At 32.2% G+C, this 13024-nt stretch overlaps 1 protein-coding gene across 1 annotated transcript in view; it reads left to right on the top strand.

Moving 5' to 3' along the window:
* Positions 1-2447: 2447 nt before the first annotated feature.
* LOC121440437 (kelch-like protein 4) overlaps positions 2448-13024 on the top strand; it is a 40624-nt gene continuing 30047 nt past the window's right edge. The window contains 5 exon segments of the mRNA XM_041641193.1: positions 2448-2452; positions 3134-3295; positions 3855-3994; positions 6053-6249; positions 10876-11088. Coding sequence (XP_041497127.1) covers positions 2448-2452; positions 3134-3295; positions 3855-3994; positions 6053-6249; positions 10876-11088 — 717 coding nt within the window.

The raw sequence follows: 13024 nt of genomic DNA on the forward strand, positions 1-13024 counted from the left end.
GCATTTAAAATATTTTAATAACTTAGGACTTTTCATGACAATGAGACACGTCTGCTGCTGGCAGCACCAATCTACTTCGAGAGAAAGATGGGCATCAAAGAGGATCCTTATGGAGTTTGATAGCCATTTGGGCAAGAAACTGCTCTTGCCTGGACTGTTGCATAAAATGGACACAGAGAACCCGCAGAGAGAGGACTACTGAACTTGCCTAAAGGTGAGATGGTCTTTCGGGGTTCATGACTCATGAAAGAGTCTGCGAGACATTCTACAGGACACAACAGATAATGACTAAACTGTCTTTGGAATTTCCTGCTTCATGAAAATGTCTGCTGGATACTTTGGGCCTGAAGGCTGAAGATGGATGCCCCAAAGGTACAAAAGAACTTTGGGTGACTGTCCAGGCAGCAAGATGTCTCTGTCATTTCTAGAGTTTTCTTATTTCTTGTTTACTTAGGTAGTATTATATCCTTCTGGAGTCTTTGATGGAGTTGAAGAATGAATAGATAGTTATAGTTTTCCTTAGTTATGATAAAAGATAAAATAGATATAAATATTGTAACTGTAATTCTTGCTTGATAACTGTTTTGCTATATGTAATTTTACTATGTTAAAGTTAAAGCCTTTCTTTATTGTTTAAACAGAAAAAGGGGAAATGATGTGGGAGTGATTTCTTATTAATAAAGAAACTGCCTAGACCCATTTGATAGGCCAACCCTTAGGTAGGCGGAGTAAACAGAACGGAATGCTGGGAGAAAGAAGCTGAGTCGGGGAGTCGCCATTATTCTCCCACTCCAGACAGACGCAGGTTAAGATCATTCCTGGTAAGCCAGCTCGTGGGCTACACAGATTAATAGAAATGGGTTAGATCAATATGTAAAAGCTAGCCAATAAGAAACTGAAACTAATGTGTCAGGCAGTGTTTAAAAGAATACAGTTTCCGTGTAATTATTTCGGGTAAAGCTAGCTGGGTGGCAGGACACAGCCCGCCGCTCCGTATTTCAACATATTAAAATCTGGTGAGTTACCAGCGAAACACTTGAACAAAAATTAGTGAAAGTTGGAAGGGAGCTAGTTGAGATGTGAACAAGCATGATCTTCGGGAAAGGCTAAGTGAAGACAGTGAGCATTAGAACGAAACTAATATTTTTAAAAAGTCCATTCGATGAAGAAATTGTCTTTCAAAAACTGGTGCAGCCAATTCATCGAAAACAGAAGTCTATTTTAGCCTTAATTTTTATTATATTTTAAGTATTGTTTTCATTGAAATGCAAACACATGACTTTCTCCTTCCTTTCTACCCTCCAGGCATTCCTGTCTCCCCTTCCTAAAATCCCTCTCATTTCCACCATTCTCAAGTTGGCAACCATTAATTGACTATTATTGTTACATTCATTAATGTGTTTAAATGTTTTTGCACATTATATATAACTACAAGCTATTGAGTCGATTTTTGTTATTGGTGTGTATATTACTTTTAAGCCTGATCATACTGTGTTAGAGAATCCATAAGGGCCTCATGCATGTAGTAAGCTATTTCAACTTTCAGTAGTCATTAGTTGCTTATAGTTCCTGTATGTCTGACAGAGAACTCATATTCAGAATATACAAACTCAAGAATAAAGTGTCAAAAAAACAATTAAGCCAATTAAACTCAATTAAAAATAGGCTAGGGATCTATGAGTTCTTCATAAAATAGACTTTATTTTTGTGTGTTTGTTTTTGGGTTTTGTTTGTTTTTAGTTTTTTATATTGTAAGCAGATTCTTCCCTCAGGCAATACATCCCAAACACAGTTTCTCTTCTCTCTTAACTCCCTCTCATTTCCCCTCTCCCCCAGAGCCAATCCTCCCTCCATTCTTCTTCAACAGCTAGACAGGACAAAACAAAATACAATAAAACAAGACAAAACTCCTCATATCAAGGCTGGTCAAGGCAAATCAATAGGAGGAAAAGAGTACTAAGATCAGACAATAGAGTCAGAGACACACCTGCTGCCACTGATAGGAATTCAACACTAAGTTAACAGCCATAGTATATATGCAGAGGATCGTGCTGATTGTGGCTTGAGCTTCTGTGAGCCCATGTGAGCCCTTTTTAGTTGATTCTGGTGTGTTATCCTGATGTCCTCTGTCCCCTCTGAATCCTATAATCTTTATGCCCCTTGTTCTGCCAGATTTCATAAGATTTCCTAAGGGAAGGAACCCAACGAAGACATGTAATTTAGACTTTTGCTGCATAATGGCTGGTTGTGGGTCTCTGTACAGGAGCCTGTTGCCAGAGAGAGCCTCTCTGATAATAAGAATGTACTCACTGTTCTAACAATCTATAAGTATAGCAGAATATCATTAGGAATCATTTAACTGCTTTTTTCCCCACGTTTGTTTGGTTCTATCCTAGGTCTCTGGGATATGCAATCTTCAGTTCCTGACCATCCAGTCAGTGTAGGGCATGAGGTGTGCCTCGGGCTAAATCAAACATTGATTGACTTCTTCACATGTTCTAGATTACCAATGCCCCACCATGTTTTGAATGCCTAATGGATTGTCAAGTGCTTTATGGTTTAATTGATGTCCAAGTTTCTCCTTCCATAGATTGGAGAGTACCTTCTCACACAAAAATGACTAGAATGTACGGGTGAAGTATGACTTGAATATATGAAAAAGAATGTCAGAAAAGTGCTGGTAAATGTGACATATAGACTCATTTTAAGAAAGATGGGCATGTCTTTTCGATCTATATCTATACATCTATATCTATCTACCTATCTGCCCGAATATGATTGAAGATATTATTTTGAATTAAGTCTAAACATAATAGTTATAACTATAAGAATTAAAGAAGTGGCACAAATATAGGGTGATATTATATTTTGTGGAATGTATTTATATAGAGAGAAATACTAGTTGTAATGTTCTAAATAAAATACTGTGACTCTTCATTTGAATAGAAGTTTAGGCAGAAATAATGATAAAATATTTATTATCATAGAGAAAATTTTAATGTAATTTACTCAAGAATGTTATATATAGAAGTCATGACTAGATTTCTACTAGATATTATATTATGTATTAGAAGATCAAAACATATAAATGATGATATGATAAATCATATTTTCATTTTCACTTAACTTCTAGACTGTATGCTGAAGAATCTGAAGAAATGAATATCAGTTCTGAGGATCACTTCCGTTCTCAAAACCATGCAAATCACACTCTCTGTAAAATGGAAAACTATTTGAAAGAGAAAAAATTATGTGATGTGCTACTTATTGCTGGACCTCTCAAGATTCCAGCTCATCGGAAAATATTATTATGCAGAAAGAACATGCAAAGAAAGCAAGTATGAATGAGAATGAATCTGTAAACTTATTACAAATTATATGGTGGAGAAATCATTTTTACTTTGAAATATTGAAAAATTATTATTATTTGTCCAACATCTAATAGAGCCAAAATTGGAGATTTCATGATGCATACAAAATACCAAAACCTCTGAAAAGATCAGTCTACTTAACTGCCCTTTTTAACGTTAGTAAAATTTAATTAAATATTAAATAAAATTTCATAAATTTAATACAAAATATTGTGATATTTTATATGTATGTTTTGAGACAGACTCTTTTTATGTATCCCAGTCTGGCCTGGATACTGCTATGCCAGACCAAGCTGACCTAGAACACACAGAATCTGCCTAGCTCTGCCTCCCTGGAATTAATGGCATTGGCAACCATGCATGGGAATTTTGAACATTTAATGAAGAAAGCAGACTTACACGTTTCACAAACTTATTGAAAACATTGTACGATTATGTGTGATGTTGTTGATTGATATAGTATTGATTTAACTTTTATCATTCTAGATTGGTTCTCAGTGCTGTGTCTGACTACTTTGCTGCAATATTTACTAATGACGTGCTTGAAGCCAGACAAGAAGAGGTCAAGATGGAAGGAGTAGATCCAAATGCACTTAATTCTTTGGTGCAGTATGCTTATACAGGTAAGCTCTCATTGTGAATTAACTAACATTAACATTACATTATACATCCTGCATTATAGTTATTTGTGTTCTACAAAAAATGGAAATATACCATTTAGCAATTAAAGAATTTTCCAAAACTGGAAAATTTAAAAGGACAAAATAATAAATTAATCACCATAATGTAAAATATAATGAATGTGCTGTTAAATATTGCTACCATGAGAGGAGAGGGATATTTTAACATAAAATGCAAGATTGTGTCTTATATGGGTTAAAAGTGTGGAGTAATTTATCTATATTAATTTTAATTATGTGTGCTTGGTGGGGAGGCTATGTGCATCTGATTGTAATTGCCATTGGGGAAAGAAGAGATTATTGGATCATGGAGCTGGAGTTAAGGGCATTTGTAAGTTCTTGAACATGGATAATTGATTAAAAAGTAGAACAGTTATAAATATAAATACAGCTTCCATCTGATTACAATAGAGTAAAACCAGAAATTGATAAAAGAAACACAGAAACTATACAAACACATGAGCATTTACCACCATTTTATTAAATAATTAATGTATCATCACAGACATTAAGAAGGAAATTAAAATATTCCTACCTTCAAAGGAAAATGGAAACATAACATACTAGAAACAGTGGGATAAAACAAAAGAAGCTTAAATAGCAAAAAATTTATCACTATAAGTGTTTATATAAAATGTTAGAGAAATCTCAAACAACATAATGAACATACAGGCATCACAACAATTTAATTTCATTATTAGTAATCATAAATCAAATATTAAGATCAGGACATACATTAAATAGATAAGAATAATACAGAAGGAAGGATCACTTAAACAAAGAGTTGGGTCTTTTAAAATAAACAAGTTTAATAAGATTAGAAAGGAAAGGGAAAACATCACAGGAGAGACAATCAAACTCAGAGAATCATTAGAATGTAATTCGAAGATAAATATTTCAATAAATTGGAAAAACTAAAAGAGATGGATAAATTGTAAGCACACATCAATTACTAAAATTAAGTCGAGTTAATGTAAAAAATACTTTAATAAATCTAAAACATGTAATGAAAAAAGTGCTACACAATAAATACCAAAACTGAATACAAAACAAAAATATAGTTATAGGTCAAACTCCATAATCAACATGGATGAAGACAGTCTTGATAACACTTCAAGTTCAACAACATATAAAAATGTCAATTGCCATGATCAAGTTGACCCAAGGGAAGAATATGAGCATACAAAAATGTGTCTGCAAGTGATAAATTAGTTATTGTTAGTCATAATTATAAATAATGAAAAATAGGAATATTTATAACATAAAGAAACATATAGATTAGTTAGATAATATGGACTGTTAATAGGCAATGAAATATGAAGGAAACACTGATAGATTCTCCTGTTGAAATGAATTTTTAAATGCCATGCTAGTTGAAGGAAAACTACTATAAAGATTACTTATTATAGGATTCCATAGTTGCAAGTGGATAAGAGAAGTAAGCAGTTTAAAAATATAGGATGTGATTACACTTTCCTTTTTCTAAGATACTAGTAGTTCTCCCCAGTTTAAGAAATAACACAATAAAATATGTAGACTTACTGCACACCTTGGAAAATATTATAGCTCAGAGGTTAAGAGCACTGACTGCTCTCTTCCAGAGGTCCTGAGTTCAATTCCAAGCAACCACATGGTGGCTCACAACCATCTGTAATGAGATCTGGTGCCACTGGCCTGCAGGCATACACGGAGGCTGAACACTGTGTACAAAATAAATAAATCTTTTAAAAAAAGAAAATACTAACTTACCATTCTTTATAATATTCACTATTCATTTGCTGCATTCATTTTGTTTAATCTTGTCTGACACCCTTTTTCCTTCTTTATTTGTATGTACACAAAGACTCCTTTGTATTTCTGTCTTAAACCATATTCTGAAAGAAGCTGCTGAACAACAAAAGACATAGTTGCCCTATAAAGGCCAACTAAAATGTCGCCTAAAATATCTGTTTCTTATTTTATGTGATATCTAATTGTTCTCTACTAATTGAAACCATTTAGGTGTGCTTCAACTGAGAGAAGACACCATTGAAAACTTGCTGGCTGCAGCATGTCTCTTACAACTGACTCAAGTCATTGATGTCTGCTGCAATTTCCTCATAAAGCAACTTCATCCTTCAAACTGCCTAGGGATTCGCTCATTTGGAGATGCCCAGGGCTGTGTGGAGCTCCAGAATGTGGCACATAAGTACACCATGGTAAAATAATTTGTTTCAAAGTAACTGATTGTAATAATATATACTTTCTCTGATGAAACTTAAAGCCTATATAAACTTACATAATTTTCAGGTAACTTGTACATTATCAATAATTAAAAAAAATTTGTTCAGGTGAATAATACTCAAAATTTTTACTTTAGAACTAAAATGGAATTTTACTAAATCTCTAAACTACAGAGAAATAAAATACTGCTCATTCTTAAATTGAACAACTCTGTATTTCTAATTGAATATACAGCATTGAAAGCATTACCTGCATAACCTTTTCAATAATTAGCAACTTATTTTGTAAAATTTGACAAATTAGGATTTCTATTAAAATTATATATTATTCAATTTTAAAAAGTGAATACAACTCAGTTTATAGATTGTTTGTTTATCATGTATAACGTAGTTGGTATAATTCCCAGGCCTTTTATAAACTGGGCATGGTGGTTAATATCTGCATTCTAGCCTGGTTGCTAGAGATAAGAGCATCAGGAGTTCTAGGTGATCCTCAACTCCACAAAGAATCTCAGGTCTGCCTGGGATACATGAGACTGTTTCAGAAAAGGAGCAGAAGAAAAGAAAAGTATAAGTGGCAATATTTCATCAAGATTAGTAACTCAAATGATTTTATTGAATTGGCTTTAAGTATTAGAAAAACCTTGTAGTTTGGAGAAAATAATTTTCAGTTCACTCATTGAACTTTAGAAATTACTCTTAACTCTACCAAGTTATAATGAATCAATTGATTATCAGTAGATAATACTTATTTAGAATTTGTACAGAGTAAAACCATCATTATTTATTTAGATAACAATCAAATGAAATACGGAATATAAAGGGGAAGGGAAAATAGGATATTAGATATAAAATAAAATCTTTACTATGGTTACTAATATTTCTCTGATAAAATGAAAACAAACTAACCTCTAATGCAGTAGATTAACAGAGAGGTGGATCTCTTTGAAACTTTATCAAAAGATAAATACTTTGAACAAATTAAATTGCACCAGACATTTGGGTTTTTAGAAAGAGGTAATTGCATATTAATGAAAAATAGAACACTCAGTGTAAAATTATTCAATAGAAATAATAGATTGTAGGATAAATTCATATATACCGATATGCATATATATACAAACACTCCTCTCAAACTCAAAACATAAAATATGAGTTGTCTAAGTTTTGTATAAATTTTATTCTTCTTTTTCCCCACCCCTACCAGCTCATTGCTTAGAATTTGAAGTTTCATATACAGTCCTGAAACAATACCAGAATGTGGAGAATCACATAATCACAGACTAACATTGTAAATATGTTATTTAGTCATGCTATTTATATTCCTGTGTCATAAATATGGATGCCATATAATCTAAAAGAACAGCAGTTATGTAGTTCAAAGTTTAATCCTACTATAAAAGCCAATCATGAAAACTTCCTGTTAAATTGCTTAAATTCTTGAAGTAAGTATTAACAGTTTCCTGTCTGGTATCTTACTCTTGCAGACAAAATGCACTCTGATAAACAACTTGTATTATTTTTTGCTGCTCAAAATGAACTTGCCTTCCTCTTTAATTGTGGTATCCAAACTGAGTGTCAAAGCAAGATGTCCATAAATACGCAATAGAGCTTTGTCCCTTAACACCCTTTTCAATAATATTAGTATCTATTTAGAATATAATAAAATTAGAAAAAAAAATACTTCTTATAATATGTTTACAATTCTGTATTGATAGTATTTGAATGCAAATAATTACTTTCTAAAAATACTGTTAGGCAAATTAGGTTATTGTGGCTATGAAATATTATCAAAATATCTCTTACATTTTAAGAAACTATAGCTTTCCTGGACCTCAAAGCCAGTTATTAGTGCACCTTGAAGTCACTTCAGACTTAAAACTGTTTCATGTTATGTACTCAAATTGTCTGCTTAGCTTGACTTGAACAGAAAAAAAGTGACAACCTTACTTCCTTTGGATTTCCCACATAATTAACTTTCACAGCCTAAGATAATCAATGCATACCTACAATTTGAAATTATATACTCTTCCTTGACACTGACATAGACTATTCTTGTGTATTGTTTGGTGAAAGCAGCAAATACAGAAGTTGAAAACAACTTTTTAAAATCTAACATAAGGATTGAAAGAAGTGGATTTTGGTTGGCCAACAATGATGTTTGTTGCTTGAATAAGTTGGGATTAGCTGGAATCAGTGACTTACTACCTTATAAAATTCTGTTATAAAGGTTCCTGTAAGGTATGCCATTCCTTCTCCATGTGATATTTTCTATGCTGTTCGATAAATACAAAGCAAATTCTTTATCAGTGACAGATTCAGAGACTCACATATATAAACACAGAAGGACATATACATATTCAGGAACAGATTCAGACTCATACAACAAACAGAAGAGAACACACAGGGAGCATTAAGTAGAGAATTCAAATCTGGACTCACTCTTGGTTAAATGACTCACAGGGTAAATGTTTAGTTTTTTTTTTCCTTAATGAGACACCAATGCATTATTGGTGATGCATAGAGTTAATCACTAATGAACGAAAATGATAGTTGAGTTGATAGAATAAGGAAAACAGCTTGCCTGCCCTGATTTGGGTGTTTTTTATCTACAATCAGCTTTGGATACATACTGCAAGCCTACACATAAAAGTTTCTATCTCAGTCATATAAATAATCAAAATATAATAAACAAAATATTTAGTTTATAAATATTACATGAAGTTAAGTACAGATCATAAATGGTTAACAAAAACATAAAAGAAAATCTTGCTGGAAGTTGCAAAAAAAAGGGCATCAGGTTCAAAATAATTTCAAAATAAAACCATTTAAAATGATTACTTGTCTATAGTTTGAAGTTCCACAGTGGCATGCACAGATGTTTGAAGATAATATATTTACTTTTATTTACACTAGTCTATATTGCTCATCAGTTTTCAATACACATATGAAGCAATGACTCTGAAATGATAGCAATTGGACCACAAAGTAAATGTATGCTTGTGTATTAAATATCACATTAACATATCTTATCATTACTTTAACTCTCAATAAAGACATTTTAAATAAACTTCTCTATGATACAATTTGGCACTGAGTAAGTTTTACACACAGAAATACTCTGTCTCTTGTTTTTATTTAAGGAATAAATACAGTTTCAGAATTAACACCTGATGACCATGACAGTTAATCATACATTTAATTTTTTATTTTTTAAAATTTCATTTTACCTTCCAACTACAGTTTTCTCTCTACCCCTCTTCCCACCTTCCTTGTTTCACCCATAACCCATCCCACAGGGCAAGACCTCCCATGGGGAGTCAACAAAATCTGGCACATAAAGTTGAGGCAGGACCAAGACCCCCTCCCCCCCGTATTAAGGCTTCATATGGCATGCCATCATAAGGAATGGCTCCAACAAGCTAGCTCATGAACCAACGATAGATAGATCCTAGTTCCACTGCTAGGGGCCCCTCAAATAAACTAAGCTACATAGCTATCTTCTATATGCAGAGGGCCTCGTTGAGTTTTAAAGAGGCTCCACAGCCATTGGTCTAGAGTTCATGAGTTCTCATGAGCTTGGTTCAGCTGTCTCTATAGATTTCCCCTTAATGATTTTGACCTCCTTTGCTCATATATCCCCTCCTCCCTCCTTTCAACTGGATTCCTGGAGCTTGGCCTGGTGTTTGGTCAATTTTTTCTTAACATTTCTACAAATACTCTGTAACCTCGAAAAGACAGTTGTATAGTTGAGCAAAATAAAATAAACATGATTTCAGATATTAATGTTAGAGTTCAGAGTTTTCAACTCATATAGGAGATCAAACAATGTGTACTGCATATCTGTCATTAGAGTAATCCATCTCTTCATAAGATCCTATAGTGATTACTTATCACTTGTAAAATTACTAATTAATGTGTGAAAGAACATTGCAATAATTTTCTATAAATGGGAGAAATGTTAGCCAGAGTGGTATGCGACAGAAGAACATCAGTTTTGTTTCAACTGATTGCCTTAGTCACAAAAGGGTTCATTGTTTAAATAGGCAAACTGATTTAGGAATTTAAGCCACCAGCATTTCAATATGGAATTATCAGCCTTCTTTTTTTACTTCATGAAAAAATTTGATATTTATTCTCCTTTTGCTAATGATTAAAGTAGAAGAAGTAATGTAATTATTTGATTTAGTTAAAACTCCAAATTATTTATAATCTGTTTTAAGATTCTCCAGAATATCTGTTTTTATCAAAACTCAATCTAGAAAGAAAATGCTTAATTATGTTTCAAGAGTATAAGAGTTTATATACTTAAAAAGATTGACACATTCAATTATATAAATATTTGAAATAATCCATGTTAATAATATGTATTTAAGAACTAGAAATTATGGGTGTGCTTTAATGAAAAATTGAAACATAGCTACTTATACTTTGATATTAGATTAAATATATATGGCAATTGCAAATGGAAACTTGAAATTACATACAGTAAAATGTGTGTTCTGATCTTTATGGAAATTAACAAAATAAAATACATTGAACTCTTATTTTATTAAACAGATTCTCAACTACTTTATCACAAGACATTGTATTTTTTTGTAGGAACATTTCATTGATGTAGTAAAGAATCAAGAATTCCTTCTGGTTCCAGCTAATGAAATATCAAAACTTCTGTGTAGTGATGACATTAATGTGCTTGATGAAGAAACAATTTTCCATGCTCTTATGCAGTGGGTAGGTTATGATGTTCAGACTAGGCAACGAGATCTGGCGAAGCTGCTTTCTTATATCAGACTGCCATTACTTTCACCACAGGTATGGAAATTTATTAAGGTAATGTAAATTGGATTTCTAAATTACCGCTAGGCAGCAGACCAGTCGTTATCCATCCAGTTTTACAAAGAATATCTAATAATGGTGTATACAGGAATCATTTCATAGAACAACATACTCTTCAATTGAAATTATTAATAATGGAGAAAAAGGAACATAGTTGAAAATAATAGCCTACAGATGATCCTAAACATCATAATATACATCAGTTTCAGTTTCATCCTTTGTCAGACAGCATTATAGCAAACAAGGAAAATGATTGAGGCTCCTTTCCTGATTCCACGCACCTTCTAAGCAAAGTGGTTAATAATCAAGAGAGCGCTTCATGTAAGGGGATTTAGGAGGAGTTAGATACAGGATATTACCTACAAACATGGGCAAATATCTCCTGTAATTGAAAACAAGCTCCTGTCCTTTCAGGTGCACTCATTATAATGGTATTCTCATTATGTGTACTAAACTAAAGGATTACAGAAAACGATTCTAAAAATAAATGTCCTTAGTTAAGACCTAAGATTGGCTCATATGTTGTTCAGGGTCTTTGTTTGCTTTCTTTTGTTTTGGGGGGTTCTTTTTGTTTGTTTGTTTGATTTTGTTTTTTTGAGATAGGGATTCTCTGTAGCTTTGGAGCCTGTCCTGGAACTATCTCTTGTAGACCAGGCTGACCACGAACTCATAGAGATTTGCCTTCTCTGCTTCCTGAATGCTATGATTAAAGATGTGCACCGTGACTGCCTAGCATGTTGTTCAGTTTTAACATGAATTTTTCCTCAAATGCAGTGCAGGCCTATTATTGCAACATTTGTGTTAATAACAATTTATTAATTGTAAACTAATCTTATAGTACGTGTGATTTATACAATATAGAAAAGCACATTGCTCATATGAGTTTCATGTTTATTGAATCTGGCTAAAGTGCCACAAATCATTTACTATAAAAAGAAAAATAGGTCTTGTAAAATTAATATAAAATTCATACATTTTATAACATATTTCCCAATTAAATGTTAATATTGAAAAACATATGTTAATGTATTGATAATTTCTCTCTTAGTTTTCACCTGTTACTTATTTGTATGTGATTGCATAAGACATTATTATCAAACCAAACAATAGAAAAAATGTAGTTTCTAAGGTAGCTGTTATTCCCAATCAAATAAAGTGAAAAATGCTTACTTGACTTTTTTTTTATTTTTAAATCTATATACAATGCAATTAAGGTTTCCCTAATGATATTTCATTCATATGAATCTATTATAGTTTATTGATATTCAGCTTACTGTCACATCCCATGTCCTCATCTTGCCTTCCTTTTATTCTCTCACAAATAAGCACATCATGAAAGTAGAAGAGACGCATACATATAACTAAATTTAGATTTTGTACATGCATGGGAAAGGTGTTGTCTTTCTGAATAGTTTATTTTTGTCGAGAATGGTCTTAATTTACTTGATTAGCTTGTAGATACTATTGGCTAGTTCCTCTTTATGAAGCACTGTTTTATTTCATACTGTTGGTAGGCATCTATATTTATTTATATATTTATATAATATATATATATATATTTATTGCATATCATAGATTTTTGAATAGTGTTAAAATAATCATGGGTGCACAGGTAACTATCTACATAGGATGCTGAATTATATTTCTTTGTAAATATTTCTCAGATTATTTAGTTAGATTATTTAGTAGCTCTATTGTAGATTTTTGAGGAAACTTCCTACTAGTTTCTTTTTACCAGATTACTTTTGAGACAGCAGTATATAAGGTTTTATTTCTCCTTATATTATATCATTATGTTACTCAATGGAGTTTTTTAAATTTTATATCTTTTTAAATTTTTTTCTTATAGGTGTATATTAATATGGAATTTCAGTGCATTCTTATTTTGTGTTTTCCTGATGTCTAAGGATGT

The sequence above is a fragment of the Microtus oregoni genome, unplaced genomic scaffold (genome assembly GCF_018167655.1).
Source record: "Microtus oregoni isolate MIOR12 unplaced genomic scaffold, Mior012 000067F_ref0000223, whole genome shotgun sequence".
NCBI classification, from domain to species: Eukaryota; Metazoa; Chordata; class Mammalia; order Rodentia; family Cricetidae; genus Microtus; species Microtus oregoni.